Source organism: Scomber scombrus, chromosome 19 (genome assembly GCF_963691925.1).
Source record: "Scomber scombrus chromosome 19, fScoSco1.1, whole genome shotgun sequence".
NCBI classification, from domain to species: Eukaryota; Metazoa; Chordata; class Actinopteri; order Scombriformes; family Scombridae; genus Scomber; species Scomber scombrus.
Genome location: NC_084988.1, coordinates 19,485,103 through 19,509,044, shown reverse-complemented (window position 1 = coordinate 19,509,044; position 23,942 = coordinate 19,485,103). Strand labels below are relative to the sequence as shown.

The 23,942-nt window shown below is 41.7% G+C and overlaps 1 protein-coding gene across 1 annotated transcript; it reads left to right on the top strand.

Moving 5' to 3' along the window:
• Nucleotides 1-2,405: 2,405 nt before the first annotated feature.
• fndc5a (fibronectin type III domain containing 5a) lies at nucleotides 2,406-23,075 on the top strand. The gene is made up of 7 exons (XM_062439789.1): nucleotides 2,406-2,585; nucleotides 4,298-4,397; nucleotides 15,346-15,461; nucleotides 17,018-17,216; nucleotides 22,175-22,264; nucleotides 22,424-22,557; nucleotides 23,019-23,075. The coding sequence occupies exons 1-7, from the start codon at nucleotides 2,406-2,408 to the stop codon at nucleotides 23,073-23,075; spliced, it is 876 nt and encodes a 291-aa protein (XP_062295773.1).
• The last annotated feature ends 867 nt before the right edge of the window (nucleotides 23,076-23,942 follow it).

Sequence of the window (23,942 nt, the reverse complement as noted above, 5' to 3'; positions counted from 1 at the left end):
GATGTTATTTATGGATCCACAGTTTAACTCAAGCCGAGTGTTTTGATGCATTTTAAGACTTAGTAAGACACCTGCACCGAGAAATCCAAGCCAAATCGATGTGGAGGCATAGAGGTGGACTGGCAGGAGTGAGTGGGAGCGCGCCACGGCACCATAAAATGTACACTACGGTGACGTCTTTACTGCGTCTGCTTTTACAGGGACTCATAAACAGTCAGTTGATCCGGGGGAAAGGACAGGTAATGTTTCCATTTAAAATGTAAATCGAAATTCTAACACATATATCTAAATGAGTCCATAAATCTTCGCAGGCAATTTTCCACGGTCACTTACATTAAAAAGAAAGAAAGAAAAAAAATCAATCAATCAATCAATCAAACAAATTGAACACTGATGCAAGCAGCGGAAAGCTTTTGTCTTAGAGATGCTTCTAATAATGAGTTAAGAGCTCAGAGGTTATTTTTTGTTACTGTAAACCACATACACACACACACACACACACAAAACTAGGGATATTTTGGCATCGAGCTGCCAGGTGATAAATTGTCAGTGAGTGCAGGATATTATGTGTCAAGTGCTAAGCCATCTAGCATCCATAGAAAGAAGTAATAGGCCTCAGCTGCAAAAGCCAAAGTTTGTAAAAGCCACCCATCTTCTCTTCTCTCTCGCACCAAATTACCATCAGACAGGAAACAGACATGTGAATATTCCTGAGAAGACGTCCAATCAGTCAGAGACATGCAGAAAAAGCCATAAAAGAAATTGATGTGGTTTCATGAAATGGCCTTGTTTCCTTGCACTTCCTGTCGCTCACACAATGAGCACAGTCTCACAAATTGCAAATATTTGTTTATGCTTTAAGGATTTTTTGTAGACATTCTGCATCATATTAAAAAAAACTGTCTTCAGGGCAGTGATGATATTGTTTCCCGACTGCAGTCTTGCCACATGCATGAAATGACTTCTGTGTCGGGGGATAAGCAGACAGCGTGCAGACAGGGCCCATGTTCATGGACCAGTGCTAAAACAATGACGTCATCAGCTTTACTGTCTGCATTAGAATGTCTTTTGCTCTGTTTTCAGTCATCTAAATGCAACACTGCTGCCCTGATTTTATTCAAATGTGTGTCCTTTAGACCTGCTGGCTATCTAGGGCAGCCTCCCTATTGGAGGGCTGAATCATCACTGTTTCCTCTGAATAGGCTCTTTAACAGAGCACAGAGAGAATGGGAAGTGTGTGCATGTAAGAGTCACCGGGGATACAGAATGGTGTGTGTGCGTGTAATTATCTGTTCATTAGTTTCACTCTAGTCAATTGCGTGTGCACAATTAGCTGTATGTAATTATTAGCTGTTTGTTGTTTGTTAGTTTTTATTAAAGCAGTCTACCGTGCTTTTTTTTTAGCACGTTCTCCCTTGCATTGGATACGAGGAGTTTTATGAGGGAAATGCTTTCATACAGCATGTTGCAATTTCATGTAAATGTGCTAAAAAACCTACTTTGTGACCACACTGACAACAGTTACTTATTTTACATTCAGAAAGATGAGAGAGAGATGGTGAAATAAACAAGAAAAGAGAGATAAGATCACTTTTACAGTGAAGACAAACCAGAGTTTCCACTATTTTACACTTGTGTGCAAAGTGTTTATTGCCAGTTTAATAGTTTTTTAGATGCATGCACACAGATATGTTTGATGTGGAAATGTATATAAATCTATGTGTAATTCCAGCATGAGCTTTGAGATGAAGCCAGAACTCATTTAAAAGCCTGGATAGCCAGAGTTTGTGTATTTTTGGAACAAAGAATTGTTAGAAGGACAAAATGAAGAGGTCCATCCTCCCCATAGCGTTGCTGTTGTTTCTGTGTCAGAACTGCCCACATGTCCTTGCTTATTCCTTGTCATGTTTTAATTGTTACCTGACAAGCTGAATTAAAAAGACTTAGATGAGAAACCATTTCCACAGTGTCCTTTCAAAGTTCTGTGAGCGCCTGTGCTGTTGAGTGTTTGAATCAACACACTAACGCTGCTGCTCATTCCTCCGCCACCTCGTCACCCTCTTCTTCTTTTTAAAATGCCTCTTTTGAGTTATTCTTTGAGAGCTCGCCAATGGCTTAGCGAAACGCAGATGAATGGAGCAATGGCCTTGTCGCTGATAGCGAGGGCTCACATGCCAAAGCCTTTCAGATCTCGTGGCAACTGTGATTGAGCCCAAACAGCAGGAGCGAGAACCACAAAGAAAATCATTTTGATTAAAATGTTTTGTTTTTTTTCCCTCAGAAATAGTTTTTTATGTAATTCAGTTGTGAATTTTCTTTTTCTACATTAGTACAGTGACATCAGGCTGGATGGTTTTTGATGGAAATGGAATGAAACAGGCATTAGAGGACAGATTGGCACGATCATGGACCCTGGGCCTGTGGGAGAAAGTGATGAAAATGCCAAAAGACTGACGTGGCAGCAGCAGCTTGCTGACGCCGCCTGTCGTCTGTCCAGTGTCACGTCCGAGTGTGTGCAGGTGGATGAGGGTCTGAGCTGCCATGTGGAGAGAATTAAATGCTTTGGATGTAAAGATGTCCATGTGGTAGGCTACTCTGCATCAAAGACTCATTCATATGCGTACATTAGAGTGAGTTTGTGTTCTGGGTTTTCTCAGTGAGTCCTGGATACCTCTTCAACCTCCTCCATTTACTCTCATCAGAGTTTAAAAACACTGTTTTTATTTGTGGTGGGTGTGGAGCAGCCCAGATGGTGTGTTTTACATTTGAGCAGTCCGCAGTACAGGTGGGCCCCACAGGAGATGACACTTTACACTTCTTCTTCCAAAAGTTTTGTCTTGTATTGCAAAAGTTGTGTCTCACACATATAAGCTGTGTGTGTGTGTGTCTGTGCGTGTGTGTGTGTGTGTGTGTGTGTGTGTGTGGGTGTGCGTGTGTGTGTCAATCAGTTTCCCATGATCAATATCTGTGCCTGTTCTGAGTTGGGCGCATCTCTATCTTCAGTCAGGGGCCAGTAGTCAGTCACACAGCAGGGATACTTGCCAGAGAGAGAGAGACAGAGATGAAGGGAGGGGTGGATAGAGGGAGAGTAAATGAAAGCATGCAGAGGGGGAGAAAGTGCTAGAGTACTAGCCATGAGAGATCAAGACAAACCCAGAGAGACTGAGAACGCTGATAGCAAAAACCACGGAGGGTAACAAAGAATCAGAGAGCGAGTAATAACCCTGTTCACCCCCCTCCACCTGCCTGTGACACCAATCCTCCCGGGCAGCTACTGTAGGCGTCCTCAGCAGGGCTGCAAAGTCTCCGCAGGGACAGACGGACAGAGAGAAGCTACAGGATGTGTGAAGTGGAAGACAGAGAAAGAAGAATATGTATAATGTGTCATATTCAAAACCTTCTATCAAGCTGTGAGCTCCTTTAGCTTTATCAGCCCCATCCCATATGACTGCTGGTTCCTTGCCTGGGAATAGGTGGGGAGGGGGGATTTGAGAGTAGATTTCATTAGCAGTGAGCTTGTCAAATAATCAGCCTCTCGGCACTCCTTTGCCTTTTTGAATTAGCTGGCTTGCATTCTCTCTGACACAATGCTGCATTGATTTTCATACCCTGCCTTTTGACATTTAATTAGAGAAAAGTGTGTGTGTGTGTGTGTGTGTGTGTGTGTGTGTGTGTGTGTGTGTGTGTGTGTGTGTGTGTGTGTGTGTGTGTGTGTGTGTGTGTGTGTGTGTGTGTGAGTGTGTGTGTGAGAGAGAGCGAGAGGGTGTGTGTGTGCCCATCTGATGAAAAGAGGGAGAAAGATGCTGTTTTGCAACCCCACCATCCCCACCTCAGCGCTCTCGTGGCCAGCAGGGTTGGAAAATTCATTTCCTATGAGTAAATAACTCATTTCTCTACAAAGGGACAAAAAGACCCTCAGGTGTGATTATTTGACAGCACCAGGCTGTGGTGTACAGAGGCAGAATGGACCGCAGAGAACACACTAGGCTCTGTACGACACGCACACATGCAGGGAACACACACGTTCAGCCTCCCACGCACACAGATAGGCCCTCTGTGGCTGCTAAAGAAAGACATCCCAAATGAATTCAAAATTAAAATCTATAAACCGGCAATACTCCAGCCTCAAAACACTGCTTCCTTTTATAAGCTGCACATCTGCCTACACTGTAAACCAGCTGATCGCCAGCCAGTGTGCAACTAGCATGAAGCTAATCAATAGTAGAATAGTACATGAGTGAGTCACAGCTAGGCTACCGTCTCCCCTTTACACCCACCATCTCCTCTCTGCACCCAGATTCCCATTGAAGTGTCAGTTACAGGCAAGGAGAGCTTCACACGCCAGGCTATGGAGGAGCTGCCAAAAAGCCCCGGTGTAGTAGCTACACAGAAATATAGTTAGAAGTTGTTGCAGACAGACAGATGAAATGAAGGAGAGAACAAAACAGATCGACAGCACGGGACTGTGCAAGGGGGAAGGTTTGTGCACCGAGTGTCCATCACAGTAAGAAAAATAGGTGTTGAAAGGAAAAGTGAGTAGAGAATGAAATACAGGAAACCTATCAGATGGATTTCTTCTGACAAAGAGGCGGTGAATACAGATCCAAGAGCTCTGTGTCTGTTGTATGAAACAAATGGCGAGACAAAGAAGAAGGGGTGTATACATAGAGGAGCTCTCTTTTGTAGTTTATGTAACATTATAAACAGTCATATGGAAAATAAGTGAGGCAGCTGTGAAACAGTACCCAGCAAACATTGAGACATTGAATGTTGTCTGAATGTCCCATTATGGTTTGAATATAGTTTCAAAATGAAAGCTGTGTTACTTAACCAGCTTCCTGTGAGACCTTTCAAGATATGAACACTCTTCATCAACATGATTATTATAGATCATAAAAGTAAAATTTAAAACCAAACTTACTGAACAGCTTTATTTCTGCTTCATTTCTGTCCTCTTGTTACTGCTGCATGTATTCTATCAAACATAAATGACCGAAAGTATGAAGATATATGAGTTAATGATAAACCCTTTATTACTTTTATTAGCCCTGATAAAGCTGCTAAACGTTGACTCTATGGGCGGAGGACGTCCCTCAAGGATAATCTGCTCTCAATCAATTCATGAATAAATGATTTTTTTTTACATGAAAAATACCAAACAAAACGCATATAGATGTGTTGCACAGTGACATTCAAAGTGTTTTCAAAGGCAAGCCCGGGTGGACTTTTATTAAATGGACAGGACACCCTGTAATTTTCTGCCCACAACAGTTTTTAAACCAAAACTAAGGACACTTGCTACAAATCTACTAAAAAGAGGTTTGACTTGAGTTTCATGATTTACGATTCGGTGCATGGTGCTGTTTTTGGTGTCTGACTGGAATCACTGTTGGCTGGGGATACAGGGTTTGGAGGGTAGGCAGTCCCTAATGAAAAAGGCATTGCAGCCAATCACTTATAAAATATGACAGTGTTACAGTGTGACTCCGATGTGTGCACGCGTTAGATAGCACCTCTAAATTATTCAGCAGATGCTTTAGCTTCTAAATGAGACACATTAACGCCTCGTGTCTGCCACCTCTCCAGAGTGTGTCACGCTGTGATCCTCCTAACTTGCGAGTGTGTGTGTGTGTGTGTGTGTGTGTGTGTGTGTGTGTGTGTGTTTATGTGTGTTTGAGCATGCATCTACAAGGACAAGACCACGCGCCAAGGTCTCCTCTGACATATGCAAGGGCAATCTCCAGATCAGCACAAAATCCCGATGGCTCTATCCTGGCACATTAACTATGAATGAGGGGAGCCAGCGTACCTGCCAGCTTGATACTCTAACCCCCGAGAGCACAGCGTGACCACAGCACACACACCTCAGAGACTCAATAGCATGTTAGCGGTGGAAACAAGCGGCAAGCAATTGTAATTCCCCAAACACTGCTGTTAGCTGCAGCACCATGTTAATAAACGTGCTAATTCATAGCTGCTAACTCCCCCGTGGCCTCCGGCTTATAGCTGCGGCACAAACTTTTATTTCCCCCTTTTCAAAGCGTTCCTTCAAACACACGCTGCTCTGATATTCACTCCCACCTGCTGGTTATTACACCTTCCATACAAAGTGACTGTTTGCTTAGTATTAGCTGTGACATGAGCTAAAGCGGTTTGAGTTGCTAAACACAAATTAGCACCAACACAGTGGTCCACAAAGAGAACAGAAGTAGCAAACACCCGAGGCCTGCGCTTGCCCCTAAAATGGCAGATAACAGTGGAGAAAGATGTAGCTAACAGGCAGTTTTCATGTTAGTTTGCAAGCCTATAGACATTAGCATCCCAGGGAGTAGAATCAGCCCAGGGGCCTGACTTTGAGAAGTGCACTCCTAAGGATTGCAGAGCTGTAATAAGGTGGTACAAATCAGTAATTTTCCCACAGGGGGGGATGGAAGCTGGAGCACCATCCTGCTAGTTTTCATGATCTCTCAGTCTCAAAGCCCCTGCTGTTAACCCAGGTGTCATATTGACCTTAACCCAGTGTGGTATAATCTTCAAGCCTAATCTTGTCAAGGAGCCTTGTGTCAAAAAAAAGTTTCACTACATTTATTGTTTCAGTTTATATCACGCCTTCATGGTGCTTTATTGGTTGGTTTCGGGGTTTCTGGGCAAACTTTAACGAAGCTGCCATGTGGAGACTTAAAGGCAATTGGAAACATACGCAATGCAAAGAGAGCAGAAGGGTCAGCTCAGTCTTGTCTAGGCCCTTCTAGTGAGTTAATCTGGACGGGAACATCTGATCTTTGCATTTACACCTGACATTGATAAGCATTCATGTTATCTCAGTTCTGCTCACACTCTGATCAGATCTCATTATGCAAATTAAGAAGACAGAGCTGGCTGTGTTAGTTACCTGGTTGGAAATTCTTAAAATGACATCTCCTCCTTATCGTGCATTAAAAATCCAGGAATCCATGAATAAGTAAATATTTTTCACTTCAGTTTAACTGCTCGACAGTAAAGTCTATTCTCAGTTTATGTGCACTAAATTGTATATTGGATTACAATAAATATAATAATGAAACTCAGATTTAAGGTGAGCACAGAGAAATTGTCCTCCTTCAGCAGATAAATGTGAAAAACAGATTCCAAGTGTCAAACTAAACTACTATGCTCAGTGATGCAAAGATGTTCAAACAGCCAAATGAAGCAAAAAACACATGCATGAGTGGAGAGGGACTTTAAATATATGACAAAACTGTGCCGATAGTATCTACAGACTGAACGATAATACCAGGTATACATGGGGTTTTTTTTGGGGGGGGGGTTTAAGTAAATTAATTCAGTCGTTCAGAGACCACTGAGAAAACGTCAGCATCAGCATAAGAAACAACCCATTGCACATCTGATGAAATGGAAAAACAGTTCAATAAATTACCATACATTGTTCAATCAATGTGTTTGTGTGTGTGTGTGTGTGTGTGTGTGTGTGTGTGTGTGTGTGTGTGTGTGTGTGTGTGTGTGTGTGTGTGTGTGTGTGTGTGTGTGTGTTCACAAGATGTGTTGGGAAACTTGGCACACACACACTCTACCAGTGAGTGAGTCCTTTAATGATATGGGATATTAGGATGGTAAATGGATTGCACTTATAAAGCACCTTTCTAATATTCCAACCACTGAAACCCTAACCCTAACCCTATTACAAACCACATCCACCCATTCACACACACTCACACTCACCCAACAATGACTGCGAGCTATCACGCAGGGTGCTGGCACAGCCATTGGGAGCAATTTGGGGTTCAGTATCTTGCCCGAGGACACTTCGACATGTGGACTGGAGGAGCCGGGAAACAAACTGCTGATCGTCCAATTAGTGGACGACCCGCTCTACCTCCTGAACCACAGCTGTCCCGAAGACTTGAACACACCCCATTCTGGAGCTGTCACCCTTCACACACTGCTCAGCATGGGATAGACAACTAGCTGTCACTCTGATCATGATCGAGCTAAAGACACACACGAACGCACACCAGGAACGTCCGACATGGCTCAAAGTCACCCCTATCTCTCAGGGTGAGGCAGCCTGTGATGAGGGAGAGTTTATGAAGACATCTGTCTGGTGTTTCATTAGAGCTGACTCTCATGTCATGTGGCTATTTAAGGCCCATAGTCACTGCCAGCGTCCCCTTTGGTTGTCCCTCGGTGTAATGCAGACATACAAGGGGAGAGGGGATGGACAAAGACGGACAAAAAGTGACCAGAAGCTGTAGGACAGATAATTTAACTTTGTTTTTCAGAAAGCTAAGGAGAAATACCAATGGCATTTTTTCTCTTTGCTCCCCTCCCCGCCTCGTTGCAATCTCCTTCAATTTATATGTTATACTTTTTATTTATGCCTTATTTAATCTGTTTGTCTCAGCGAGATCAAAATCTTTTTTTCTGGAGAGACTCAAAAATGCAATTACTCACTTACACATTCAAACAGGCAGTCAGCAATATACTGTCTACAATAAAAAAAAAACTAGTAAAAGAAAAAAAGCTACACTTGGGAAAATGGGAAAAGAATTTCTTCTTCCTTTACAGCAGGATTCTTCATTTTAGGGTACAAAGAGAAAGCACACTCACCGAGATCAATAATTTAGAGGCTTTATTAAAACCACACCAGCTCTGTGCAAAATGATGGGATTTAAAAGACATGAGATGTGAGGTTCAGAGCTTCACAAGTAGAGCCTCACAGATCAGACTGTTGTCAGGTGATTATTGAGAAGAAAGAGGGGTAGAGTGACACCAGACTAGTGACACTACAAAGCCAGAAAGAGGGAACCTTCAATTTATAACAGAGTCATGAAGTCACGTTAAAAGTCTAAACCTAATAAAAGTCAAACTCATATCACAATATCACTTCATCCAGTAAGTCATTGATAGACAATATTATTACTAACTGTTCTAATAAACGTGGAGTGTCGGGTATACTCTCTACTGATATATCAGACCATCTTCTTATTTCTTTTGCTTACCATTCTAATCAGATTAAGCAAGTTGGTGTAAATACTTTGTCAAAAATGTCAAGATATCTAATGTGACGCCTTAGATGCAACAAATGATGCATCTAAGGCTTATAATGTATATTCAGTGGTTAATCCTTTGGCACTTTCAATGAATCCTTTCCATGTGAAAATAAAGGCATCGCATGCAGGTTGACTAAAGAGTTGAAAAAAAGGTATGTCTCAGAAACACAAACTATATAAGGACTATCTAATCAATCCCTCCTTTAATTTTAATTATTCCAAATACAGAAATATTCATACATACAATATATTCTAAAAATCTTTATGATACAGCTGTTATTTAATTTCAAGGTTATGTTGACTTTTTTTCACAAGCCCTCAGGGTTTTTTCATCCCACTCGTGCATTTTTGTTTTAATTATCTTATTTTGTCTTATTTTATCATTATTATATCATATATTATTATTATTGAAAAACTCAGCTCAGCTTCAGCCCTTCCTTTTATTTGTTCTCTTCCTTCTCTTCCCTTCCCAATCAGAGTGAAAATGAGTTACAACAGAAGTGTGTAGAGTTTGTATCCTACTCCATGAATTTGGCAGTTCTTTATTTAAAAGTGCAATGTAGTTGTGTAATCTTAAAGTAAAATATGTCTCTTTATCATCTTGTGTCTACCCTGATCATTGGAGTAAACTGCAGGTGTAAAAGCGACGTGACAGTCAAGATATCTCGGCCTGTGCTGGACTGATTTTTGACCATTTTAATCATGCAAGTCTTCCAACCACACAGAAGTGCTATAGTGAATTATTGAACTATCCCTTTAATATATAATATGTTTCTTGTTATAGCTGAAAGAGGAGAAAGCAACATAGATATTTGCAATTCTGAAGAACTTCTGTGTCATACCAAGCAATGGTCTTTGTCAGTCACAGGAATTAAAGTGTTCCCTGAGAGGCGTTCGGAGCTAAACGTTAGCTGTCATTGTGTGTTTAGCTACGGGGAATTAGTGCAAGGGAGAGAGAAGGATAGCGCTAGCAGTGATATAATGAGTTTGATTTTTGACTTCTTCAGTCCCATCAGCTTCAGTCCCCAAGAAGCATGTCCCTCAGGCTTCCTGGGAAACAGCAAACAAACAGCAGACAGTAAACAAAGGCAAAGCCACTTCAAAGATCAGAGTCGCCCATGATGAAGAGACGCAGCAAGTCTCCATCCTGTCATCTACTGTTACTCAGCCTATTCATCAAAACGTCAGCACCGGGCGGGGAGGGAAACATGTAACAAAGAGAGGCCTGCTTTGGATATGGTGTGCTGTTTTCCCAATGTACAGGGTGTGTGCAGGCACCACAGCAGCCCATTGTCCTGTAATTACCAGCTGTGTGATTTGTACCCATTGCGGAGGAAAGTGAGCGTTAACTTATTCAATAACTCATTGATTGCATTTGGTTGGCTGAATCAGATTTATACCCTATTAAAGACAGCAGAGTAGCATCATTGAAAGTGACCATTTCTCCTCATCCTCATTGATCTCTCTCACATCTGCATTGCATTACAAATATCCATCAATCCCAAAACACGTCAGAGATTCGTAAAAATTGATGCGTGCTTCAACATGAATGTATAATGATTGAGTGTGATGCAGGCTTTACGGTTTGTCACCGTCAAAAATCTAAATCATTCCCTGTTTCACTCCTTCTACACATTAAACACTTAACACATTAAACACTTAACTTAACTTTATAGTGAAGAGTAAACTAAGATTCAGGACGTTTACTGTGTGAGTCATCATCATGAAACGGCTGCCTACACTTTCTGTTCCAGTGAGGGCCAGTTTGACGGCACGACATACAGTACAGCAAACATTTTATAGTAAGAATTTTTAACAGAAAGTTAAAGGTTCCCTGTGGAGTTTTCTTTACATTCACTGTTACTCACAAAACACATTCTATGTATCCTTGAGGCCCCACAAAGCAACTAAGACTAGACAAGATGGAGACCCACTCATAAAAACATTGGGCCAGATGCAAGAATATGTTCGTATTTTTCTTCTTAAATCTGTCGTACTTTTCTCGTGAGGTGGAATTTACGAGTGTGCCACGTCTGACTCACCAAACACTCGTATCACCAGGAAACAGTCGTAAATGACCTTCGTAAACATGATGAATCCCACCTGTTCTAAATGAACGCGCGTTCCCGAGAATAGTAAATTGACATGAATGACGCCCCCAAAATACCATATAAGGTCAGACGACCGGCAGGTTGTGGAGAAGCTCCATTCATGAAAATGGCACTAAAGACTAACAATAAGAGCTTTACGAGCTCTCAGACTGAGGTCCCGCTCTCAGAAATAGATCAACAGAAACACATATTATTATTTAGTGTGTAAGTGTTGGAATTAAAGGTCCTGAGAAAGACAGAGAATGAGTAAAAATGACTCGTGCTGTGAACGCTGTCTCAGCTGTTGCGCGCAGCACTATTACTTCGATAAGCAATATTTCAATTAAATGAATAACAGTTATTAATAAATAGTCAGTTTATATTGTGGAAAAGTAACTGTGGAAAAGTGTCTGTGGACAAGTCGCTTTGTAGTTTCGGCCGCTAATATTTATATTGTACGCTTGCATTATATCATAGTTTCAATTGTCAATTCAAATGGCTGATATATCTACCTAAATTGTTAAATAGCCTACTTCTTTATACAAAATAGCCTAATTATTTTACAAACAGAGTAATGTCATCATGATTATGGATTCGGAAGTGCAATTTAATGAACGGGACATAGTATACTTCCCCCCCCCTTCTCTACATCCCCTGTAGTACACACCCATTACTCAGGGGTCTCTAAAATACTGACAATATAATAATCGCTCAGCCTGCGGATCGACATTATTCATTTCTCTGTTAAGTGGTAGTCAGCATACAGTGATGTTAAAAAGAAAATCCAAGTCAGTTGATTCTGAAGCTCAACTGCTGATGTTACACCTGCTGCCGGATTGCTGTCAGCACAGACCTGCTAACACCCGGGATGACAACTCAGGGCAAGCCGGCAGAAGAAGTTGGAGATGAGGGTACCCGTGTGGAGGTGTTATGTGTTCATTAAGTGATTATCATATCTTGCTTATAGTATATGATGTCAACCCCCCCCCCCCCCCCCCCCCCCCCCCGGAAAAAAATTTAGTTCCCCCAAAAGACATGATATCGTTGGCACACTGCCATTAGACAATTAGACAGTAACAGTTGTGTTTTATTGCTTTGGAGGACTGCAGGTTGGTTGTGCGTGAGAGGTACGACAGGTCTGCAGCACTCGTAAATTTTGTTCGTACCTAAGAGAAAATCCAAAATACGAGGAAATTGGTGAATGCGGCAAATCCTCATAAATCACTCGTACGCATGGTTTAAGAACGAATCTGTGCGTACGAGTGGTTCTTGCATCTGGCCCATTGTTCCATATCACTACTAGTGGTCTAAAACTGCAACAGGTATCTTTAAAAGGGATATATCATGATTTTTGTGGTTTTCTGTTATGTATATACTCTTATGATGTTGGATTTCTTTACTAAACATGGTCAAAATTCCAAAACTTGAGGTTAACGTATGTAGAAATGCCTCCTGCAAGCCAAAAGCCAGGGCTTCAGCCTGATCTGAATGCTTCATTTGTGACGTTTTTTCTAGCTTGCAGACATCAGCTCGTCCTGCATTGCCTATAAATAGCCGTCCATTCTGTATGCTTTGTTGCTAAGGTTGTCGCAAAGACTCTTGTATGTGTTGTCTTTGTTGATCACTCATATTTTGGATCGGATTTTGCCTTGAACGTGTATGGATATATTTGAGATGTTGACATTTTGAGGAAAGAATGAAAGCGAGTGAAATCTTACTATGTTTGTTGCATCGTTTAGTTGACGTAGCCTCCGAAGTAGGTGTAAGTCTGCCAAGGGGCAGCCTCCAAGAGCTGGCCAATCAGAACCGAGTAGGCTCCTGAGGAAGGGGGGATAAAATGGCCTGCTTTAAGCCCTTTCACATATGCAGTCTATCCCGCAAATGTTCAGGAACATTACCTGCATGGGTTCACGTGTGAATGAGAGCAGGGATCGAAGGGAAATCTGTACTGCCAATTATAGACCTGTATATGTCAGTCAAGCATGGTCCAGTATATGAAACAGTTTTGTATCGAGTGCAAATGTATACAAACCTTAAATATATACTTAAACCAAAGAATAGAGTATATCCTTTAGAGAATGTGCCAGATTATCACTCTTCAAAGACCTACGTTGGACACAAACTTAGATCAAATATCTTCAACCAACCCTCAACCAATTTTACTAATGAAGTGATTGATTTTTATTTTCTAAGCTAGTTCAAAAATTCAGCATGTCCACATTTTCAGGCAACAATTCAGACCTCTAAGAGTTCACAATGCCATTCAAATTTAATTGCACTCTGAGACATTTAATGCATCTAAATAAAAAAATAAAAAACAAGGAGTGCACTTTGCGAGCCACAACTGATTTAATTTGCATGGACTGTGATGCATTTTTCAACATTTCAAATGTGTCACATTTCTGTTTTCAAGCCATGTCATATTGTTATACCTGAACTGCAAAGCCATGACGTTGTTGTTTTTTTGTCCATCATAGTTATGACAACTTGTTCTTTAAATTACTTTGAAAATGTGCATAAGAAGTAATCTTGTAGACACTATGAAAGAAAAATCCATTTCACACTAATTTGAACCAAACTAATGTGCTCTCCTCTGCTACAGGCACTTTGATCACCTGATCTTCACACATACTCATAGACTGTGGCCATTAGGGATGATGTTCAGCTCTGGTTGCAGGCGGGAGCTGAATGTACAGTAATTAGAGTCTTATTCAGCTGCAGCTAAGACCACCAATGTATACAGAGGGACACACACACACACACACAGCCTTACACCTAATTATAAAATCAAATCAAATCATTACTTTCATACCTTGTAGCCTGTGACCCTAATCAAACTGAAGGTTATTTAGAACATGAAGCATGACAACAAGCTGAAAACACACACACACAGACATAAGCGCATGCACACACACACACACACACACACACACACACACAGACACACACACACACACACACACACACACACCTCATCACCACATCTGCATATTTATCTTTTATTTTATTTTACTTGTACTTCATTCATATTCATAACAATTGTCTAAAATACTATAGCAGGTCAGTCACTTCCAGGAAAAAAGTGAGTAAAAGGATTTAATGAGGACTTAACTATAGTCAGTCAATATTTTGAGTGATGGACCAGCCTCACCAGTTTCAATTAAAGAGAGACAGAGAGATAGAGGCCATATTAATGTGTAGCTGTGGGCACTACCGGGAGGTAAAATCAGTTGCACAAATCATGAAAATAAAAGTAAGATATGAAAGTTTTAAATAAAGTTAGCTTTAAATATTGAATGTCTGACAACCGCTTTGACTAATGTTCCCACAAATGTTTTAATGAGAGGAAGATTCTGGTATATGCTAATGTTTTATTTTTATTTTATTTCTACCTGCATCATTATTTTCATTTGCACATGCAGTATCTTATATTTTGTCTGGCACCGTAAAAAGACTACAGATGTGTGTTTAGATAGTTTAAAATAAACTTCAGCAGCCACAAGGTGTTAAAATATTACAGTAGATAGAGAGTCTTGATGGATATAGCTCCTATTTGTTGCAGCAAACAAATGGCTAATTTGACTTTCATTTGTTACCAACGATGTTGGTTTGGGTTGTTTTGAGGTATTGTGTCTGTGTTATAAAAAGAAATACCTGCGAGCAAAACTGAAAGAGGGTTCGTGGCTCTGGGACTGTGGTGAATGTCCACAAAATGTGTTCAGAAACTTTAAATTTAAAGTTTTGTAACATTACAAACATTTTAGATATACTTGTTTTAAACTGTCTATTACCCAGCTGTTAGAAGCAGAGTTATTACTTACAAAACTTAATTTCAAACTTTCAAATCTTAATTTTACTTTCATGAACGGTAACATTGATCTTCCCTTACAGGCTGCATTGATCCTCTCTCATCATACATATTGTAGTGTCTGCTGGGCCCTGGGCAGTACCACTGTAACACTCCACACAATTGTTTTGTGTTTCTATACTCTGCAATCGATTCCACCTTACATAATGGATTCAGCCGAGCCATTTATACACGCCACCGAATTTGGCTTCCTGCCATGCTGGTGGCCGTTTCTGCAACCAGTAGAGATATAATGGAGCCCAACTTCTCATTTGCACACAAAAGATTCTCACTACACAAAAGATAAAACAAGCTTTTGTCTCTGTCTCTCTCTCTCTCTTTTTCTTTCTGTTTGCAGATAGCTTGTCACCTCCCGTCAATGTGACCATCAAAGCAGTGAAAGCCAACTCTGCTGTGGTGACATGGGACATCCCCGAGGGAGACCCCGTCATCGGCTTTGCTATCACACAGCAGGTGAACAACAAGCACACACTGCAGACACAACACACAGTGGATATATATGGAAATATATCAACAGGGTGGACGCACCTGCTTATGCATGCATAAGCTACTCAAACAGACACACTAATTGAATTGTGGTTCCTCGCTGGCTATTTGCTGCCATGTCCAGTTCTCTTTATCGTGTTGTTCTTCTTGCCCGTAGTCAGCGTGCATTATGGGAATTATCACAGGGCGCCATATCCTGTTGGACCGCCTGTCTGCTCCCTGACAGCAGAGGACTCTGACAGCTTTGTGAAAGGGGGGAAAGTGATATTATTATCTGCCCTTACACACACACATACACGTACACAAACACACACAAACATATAAACATACAAAACCCACACATATTACTCTGTTCACACCCAATTAATTAATCGCATTACTTTACAAGCTATCACGTCACAATTTTACAGATACAAACTCACACTCAGGACACAGGAGTCGAGGGTGATGTGATTGAAGAGGACAGTTGCAGGGTCGGTGTGGGTCAGCTGCTCACAGTGGCACTGAGGTGTGTGCGGAGGAAATAGAAAAGATGAAAAATTGTGATGTCTGATATATAATATGGCCCTACTTGACTTTTTTTTTTACTTGGGAAACTTAGCTATGTTACCACAGCAGAAATGAACATTTGCCTACACTGTGATAATTAATGGAACATTTCATAAACTTGAATCTTGAATCGTCCTCTTTGTCTCTACAGTTGTGGGTTACATTTTTAAAGGAATAGTTTGACATGTTGGTAAATTAGGTTAATTTCCTTTCTTTGCTGAGAGTGATACTTGTCTTTCTGTTTGATAAGCAGCTACAAGATACGGTTAGCTTAGCTTAGCATAAAGATTAAACATAAGGTAAAACATCTATCCTGGCTATGTCTGAAGGTAACAAAATCTGGAGCACATCTATTAATATTTCATATCTTATTTATTTATTTAAACTGTACAAAAATTGACTAAACAGCTGTGTTTTAACTTAACTACATAGCTAGGCTAGCCTTTTCCCCCCTTCTTTCAGTTTTCATGCTAAGCTAAGCTAATCATGTCCTGTCTCTGGCTTCATATTTAACAGAGAGTCACAAGAATGGCATAAATAATCTCGTCTAACTCTCAAGAATAAATAACAAATAAACATTTATCTCAAAATGTCAAACTACTCCCTTAACAATGAGGCGTTTATGAATAACTTTTGACTCAACTTGTACAGCAATGCTGTTCTCAGTGTTGAAATCTCTTTGCTTTGTGAAACTTTAATTCAGCCAGGATATGTCTGTGCCCAAATGGGACAATTCCAAACATAATTTTGCACTAATGTAACACCAGAAGGCCTCTTGAGCATTCCAAGTGTCTGTAAATGCCCATTTGGTTGGCTCAAGTAACCATCCAGTTAGCTAAATTGCCACTCTTGTGAATGGTGCTTGTTTTTCACTTTTGAGTCCGCTCTTGTACTGAAGAACATATGACTGAGGACAAAACATCCTACTGGTGTAAACAGTGTTCATCACTCTGTGCCGTGTCATTGTCCAACAGAAGAAAGACGTGCGCATGCTGCGATTCATCCAGGAAGTCAACACCACCACGCGCTCCTGTGCATTATGGGACTTGGAGGAGGAGACAGACTACATTGTGCATGTCGCGTCCATCAGCATGTCTGGGACGAGCCCGCTGAGCGAACCCCTGCGCTTCCGAACGCCGAAGGAGGCCGAGACTCAGGCCTCTAAGAGTAAAGGTAAAACACAACACACGAATACAAACTCGTGCTCGGTCACCCACTGTCTCTATAATTAAAGAAAAAAGAAAAAAAAGTCTGTTCCTGCCTTTTTCAAGATTGTGAGTGCAGAGGGGACTTTGACTTTTGACAATTTCTTGACTGATTTTGTCTAAAGACCAATAAAAATCAATAGGCACACAAAGCGTGAAATGAAATTTCACAACAGAGTGCTCGTCCCCGCTCGTCCCCGCTGACCACTACTCGGGAATAAAACGGACGAGGGGGGTGTATACTTCATCATGTATTGACGTGCCTCTGCGGGCCTCACCCTGCATGCACCCAGCACAAGTCCACAGTAAACCAAAATGAGGAGAGGCATTTATCAGACACAGAGAGGAGGTAGTCAGAGCTGCGAGGAGTGGCAAATCGATGTGCTTTTGGCTCAAGTCCCAGCTCCATCTATTCTTTCTCTCATTTACACTCATCTCTCATGAGAGTCGCTGCTATATTCCGATACTTCCCAGAGAGCGGAGCCAGGAGGAGACTGAACTTCTGTTATGGTGGCGAGTGGGCTGGAAGAGACATGTAGAATATAAATACGATCATCGCAGAGCAGTGAAGACATGCTCTTTCAACCACTGAGGCCTAATTAGCACAGGAAGTGTTGTCTGAGTGTTGCTTCTGCGAGGGAAAATAATTTACAGAAATCAATAACTGCACAGGCTTCAGATAAACAAGTGATGTTTTTTTCAGGTTTTGTGTACACTCACATGCTTGTTTCCTCTGGGTTGCGGATATGATTGTCTCTCCTACTGTTTTCTCAAGTTATGAGGACAGAATAGTGGCTCCACCTCATGCGCAATGCACAGAAATAAACAGATGCGCCTCATAACCTCAAACACACACTCAAGCAAACCCAAAAACAAAACAAAACACGCTCCTTTAACCGAGCAGGTTGTCTCTTGTGTTCCAGAGAGCAACTTTCCACTTTTTTTTAGATGAGGTTGTTGAGCTGAAACATGTTTGTTTGCTTGTTTGATTTGGATGTTTGAGGAAGCAGCACTCGGCCTCACTTCGCTACTCATCCATTGCCCAAAAATATTAGATTTCCACATATTGGCAGGCTCTACACACACAAACACTCAGACACACACTGAGTGATTCCCTATTCACTGCAAAGCAAAAAAGACACGTTTCCCATCATGCACACGTTTCACACAGCGTCCCCGCAACGAGCAGGTCTGCGATTCATCATCCTTCACTCAACAACAACTTAGCTCAAGTTTAGCTCCCAGACATCTTTCTTTGTCTCATTTGTGCTGCTCGCTCAAGGATGTCTGTTTAATTAGCTTAGCTACATTGAAACAATGAAACATTTTGATGACAGATGAGCAGATGTTCTTGAATTCAACATTTTGCAGAACAATCATTGTAGTTAGGAAGCCCTTTTATCCCATTTTCCATACAAGTTAGGCAGTGATTTGGTTAAATCCTCCAGGATATGTTAGACTTTAAACAGTGATTCATTTTGCATGTTGCACATTTTGTCTTCATTGATAAATAACTGCTACTGCACAGGCAATCCCTCATCAATTCCACTTATTCTCTATTTCACCAACACCATAAATAATATACCGATAATATTGAAATAACTTGCATTAAAGTAACAACAAACCTTAACAGAGCAGTGGGTTTGTGAGGTTAGTCTAACACATCAGCGCAACATGAGCCAAAAAGAAAAAAAAAAATACATTTTTTGTCTCTCAGTACAGCTGTTGGTCCTTTGTCTCAATATGACAGGTGAACGTACCGAGAAAGAAAAGGAGGTTTTCACCATCTTCACTCAGTTGCTCAGCCCTTCTGTTCTGCCATATCGTGCTGATCTCAGTGGAAAGAGCAAAGGATGAGCCTGTACTGCTGGATTATTCTATATTTTCTCTCGTTTCCTCTTTCACAATGGGTTTAAGCTTCAGGAGATCAAAGGAGGGGAAGAGATGGGAGGGGAAAAAACAGTACAACCTGTGCACAAAAACTGGAGGAAGACAAAATGAATCAGAGGATGGGAGGAGGGAGAAAGACAGCCTGACTGACAGAGAGGTTAAAAGGGAAAAAATCACTGAGGATGCAGTGTTGCAGGAAAATAAGAAATCCTGACAATTAAATTCCACTGCTCCAAGACCTGAAAACCCAAAAAAACATGTGTGCACTCATTCACACAGATACACATGTACACTCCCCAGGCAAATGATTTGAACCAGACTCACAAACATGTCAAATGAATAGCACTACAAAAAAGGTTCATTGGTCTCCTCAGATCTGATAAAGGGGAAACTATCTTTCCGGCCCGAAGGTAAAAAATCTCAAAAACAAGGATGGATGAAAGTTTTCTTTTTGCTTTTATCATGAAGGAGTTTGATATGTAGTATGTCAAAACAGGACTGCGGTAAAATATCTCCCCAGACAGCATCCCACAGCTCTGCTTCATCCCAAAGGATGCACAAAGCAACCACCGGATTTTTTTTCACAGTCTGGCCACTGAAGTAGAAGCAGAGGAGACAAAGGAAGAATCCTACATGACTCTGGTACATTAAAAGAATTGCTCAGCGTTTTAGGAAATGCACTTTTTGCATTCGCTTCATTTCGGGAGGGAGACAAGCAGATCGATATCAATATCATGTCTGTGCATTAAGTGCAAAGCTGAGTCATAATGACAACAAGGAAAGAGCCTGACTCTGTCATAAAGTTCATAAACAACTGGCCATGCGAAAATATAATCAATTACACATTATATATCTTATATAAGTGATTAGATTTCCAGTTTCATGACAATAAAATGAAGGTGCATCCATGGCTGTGATGAGCACTGAGATTACAGAGTGCCACTTTAAGTGTGAAACCTCAATATCAGATTATGAAAGTAAAAAGACAGCATTATTTCCTCTAATGTCACAGCAGTGAGAGTTTCTTTTTTTTTCTTCTTTTTTTAAAAATCTCTCTGGATTGAAGATAACATATCAGAAATCTTCCAGCTTTCAAATGCTAATTGGAAATGGAACTTTGAAGCTGGTAATTCAGAAATCCTCAGCATTGAGATTGGTCAGTGAGCATCACAGCTGTTACAGCTGACCAGTTAGCCCCAGTGAGGCCAACTGGCAACAGAGGCAGGCCCCTCGGGCTGTTGTGCTTTGATTAGTTAATACTGAGCAACAGAGGCCAATCGATCAGGAGAATTGCTTGTTGCTAAAAGCTACTGGAGCGTGGGGTTCCTGCCACGCTGGGCCCTCAAAATGTCACCCACTGCATCTAATAAAAGGATAAGAGTGCTCTCTACGCTGCGGTGAACTTTAGATCAAGCCTGCGACTTCCACAACATTCAGCGGTGCAAGAAAAAGTTACTATGTGTTGTCGCTTTGTTTGATAGAAAGCTGCAGGCGTCTATACAGACAGCCTGCTGTATGTGCAAACAAGGATAAAACACACTCCTCTTCTTTGATATCCCTCCTGGTGTTTGTTTGACTTCAAAGATGATGATGGAGTTTTATTGAGGCTGGTAGGAATTGATCCTGACTCCTGTGATTAGCTCAGCAGCCCAGATGAAGCCTAAACTATCCTCTTCATGTTCTGCCTCTCTGTGATCTTCTGACTCCATTAGGCGCTCGCAGAATCGGCCTTTTTGTGATCAAAATATATATCTCATCTGCTGCCTTGTGCATGCATGTGCACTTCTGTGTTTTTAAGGTTATGTAGGGATAATCTCATTTTAAGCTCCTTTATCAGCACCTGTGCTACAGTTTCTCTGCCATTAGTTTGCTGCACCTATAATTTGAGATGTAATAGCGACAGGAGAAGATAAGTTGACAAGTGTAGGTATTCCTTATGGATGTGCAAAGCCAAATGGGGAAAAGCTCTCGATTCACAGAAGATTAAGGAGACAGGACAGCTGTGAAATTGTGAGACAAACTCATTCAAGAGCTGAAAGCAAGACCGCAGAGTCTAAATAAGTAAATTCAACATCTCAAGGGGTAGAAATGCAGACTTTGAACAGCAACTGTCTAAAATAAAAGCAAGAAAGTACGTCATTGAAAACCCCAAATGGATTAAACGACCGAGCAGCGGTTCAATCGGGGCTGCTGTGGCTCTACGACGACGTGCACTGACAACTTTGAAAACTGTGAGAAGCACTGTAGCCAAATACGGAGAAAATATGTGAGGAGTGGTTTCTCAATTTTGAATCCCATTTCTAGCGAGCTGGAGCAAACATGAGAAGTTGTTTGAATGTTGACAGGTGAAATCATCTTGAAAGTATGGAGGTGTTGCGAAGGCTGAGAGGCGGTGATATACAGTAGTGGTGTTGACAGAGATTTGAAGAGTCAAGCTGAATCACGACCATGAAATCTTACATGTGAGAAGGGAGCGGTGTCGACCATATTTACACTGAGGAGACGTTCGATTTAAAGATGCTGCATCGTGCTCACTTTTGAGATGGAGCAGCCTGGCATTTCTTATTACAAGAGACCTGCGCTGATTTTATATAGGCTGACTTATTTGCCGCCCAGCTCAGTCTGTTTGAAGTGTCAATCACGATCAGTAAAAACTTGATTTTTAAAACTAAACATTTGGCTGATATGTTTTATAACTGTACAGTTCTGGGTCTGCAAATCACTGACTCAGAAACTCTTAGGGAAAGGCTGTTATGATGCAAAAACGTTATACCATGAAGTGTTTTACAATACTGTCATTCTTGGCAACATCAAGAGAAAGATTAATTGAAAATTGAGAATGTAATTATGGGTTCTGATGAAGATTGGCGCCAAATTGACGTTAGGTAATTTACATACAATATTTATATAGAAGGTAAAATGTGTCTGGAGGGATAATAAATGTTAAATCATTGATTATCTGTTTTCTTGTTATAATATGAAATTTGCCATCGTGTCACATTTCCAGTACTAATTAAAACCTTTTGACTCCCTTAGACGAAGTGACGATGGAGGAAGTGGGCCAGACCACCCAGCTGAGGGCAGGGGAGCTCATCATCATTGTGGTGGTACTGATCATGTGGGCAGGTGAGAACGAAAACGTGTAACGAGCGAGGAATCACAAAGCTGCAGTGTTTCTGTCTGCTTTAATCTTCCCTAACTGCTTACAAAAGCAGGTGCATGCATATGTGTGTGAGAGGATAACCGGACTTGGCTGATGATGAATACTTCCTTCCTCCCCCCCAGGTGTGATCGCTCTCTTCTGCCGCCAGTATGACATAATCAAAGACAACGAGCCAAACAACAACAAGGACAAAGCCAAAAACTCCTCAGAGTGCAGTACTCCTGAACACCCAACAGGGGGGCTGTTGCGCAGTAAGGTATAACCAACCCCTCTCTCCTCCTCCCCCCCCCCCGGGGGCCTCCCCCTCAGCGGCGCCGGGCAGGTGAATGGTCCCCGGCCACTTCTAGACCTTTTCCACTGACACTTCATGCCTACTCATAGTGTCATCTGAGCATCAGCTTCAGGCTAAAGCTACATAATGCTTCAGCGTGGCAGCATTTTGTGCATGGCTGCAACATTTAACATCAAACAGCAAACACACTCCAGTCATGATGTCGAATAAGTTCTCTTTTGATCAATTCGCAGAGCCTCATATCATATTCATTTCTTATGTTCAAACCTGGCAGAAAACAAAGTCAAAAACACTCTGTTTCTACAAACATCAATAAAACATCCAAGTGCAGAGGCATCCTCATGCTCATTGAAGAAGCTTATTGTATGATTCCTGTGAGTCCTCCAGCCTTCTCATACCTGTCATCTTCTTCTTTGCTCCCACAGTTCCCCCAGAACAACAACAACAATAGGATGCCATCTGTCAACATCATTGAGGTGTGACTGCCAAGACGTCTTCTCTTTATCCATAAAGACTTTGTGTTCTCACAAACAAGCGGGCCCCTTTTTAAGCCCATCTGCTTGTCAGGATGAGGCTGGGACTCTGGGCCCCTCGGTGGCGCCTGCTCTCCTTTGGCACGCGGCCCGGCGATGAAGTCGAAGCTGCAGGACTCCGGGGGACGGGCACGGCCTGGCCGGAGCTGGTCTGAGAGCGGAGTCCGCAGCGGAGAGACTGTGGCAAGAGTTCAGTGGCTCCACCGTGCTCAATAACTACTGGACCATGGGGCAGCGGAGATTAGGGCCAAATGGCTCAGGCAGCGGACAGACTGCAGATACACAAACCCCAGGGACCAAAGCCGATAAACAGAGCCAGAGACCTTATTATTCTCTTTCTCTCCCTTTCTTCAATTCTCATTTCTGAGTGGCACTAAACTGCATCCACAATATCTGATATTCTAGACCTTATTTTCCTCCATAACATCCTCTAGTCTACACTTTCTTAATTGAAGGAAAATATTGTATCAATCAAGTGTGTCACTCTAATGTTTTTTTAAACTTTACTTAAGGTGCCACCAGAACACTTCTGTTGTTCTGGTATCTGTTTTTTTTTTCTTCTTTTTTTAGACCACCCCTCAGGCGGAAACTTTTTGCCGTCCTGTGGGAAATGTCTTCATTCTGGCGAGCTTGTTTTCCCCCCCTCAGGGAATCCAGACTCCACCTGGCCAATTTAGCAGCCATTTCTTAAGACGTGCTGCGATGACGCCAGAGCAGCTTTAGAGGGATCACACCGCTCACCACCAGAGCTGAATCACCCCCAATCTTGTCAGAAAAGATGAAAGGTGTCTCTGATCTTAACATGTCTGTAACGGG

What these genes read in the sequence shown, in the direction of transcription:
- fndc5a (XM_062439789.1), top strand. Translation starts at nt 2,406, where the DNA reads ATGGACCCTGGGCCTGTGGGAGAAAGTGATGAAAATGCCAAAAGACTG. An exon ending in AGTAGCTACACAGAAATATA is followed by an intron (nt 4,398 to 15,345) that starts GTTAGAAGTTGT and finishes TTCTGTTTGCAG; the next exon opens with ATAGCTTGTCACCTCCCGTC. An exon ending in TCAGGCCTCTAAGAGTAAAG is followed by an intron (nt 17,217 to 22,174) that starts GTAAAACACAAC and finishes TGACTCCCTTAG; the next exon opens with ACGAAGTGACGATGGAGGAA.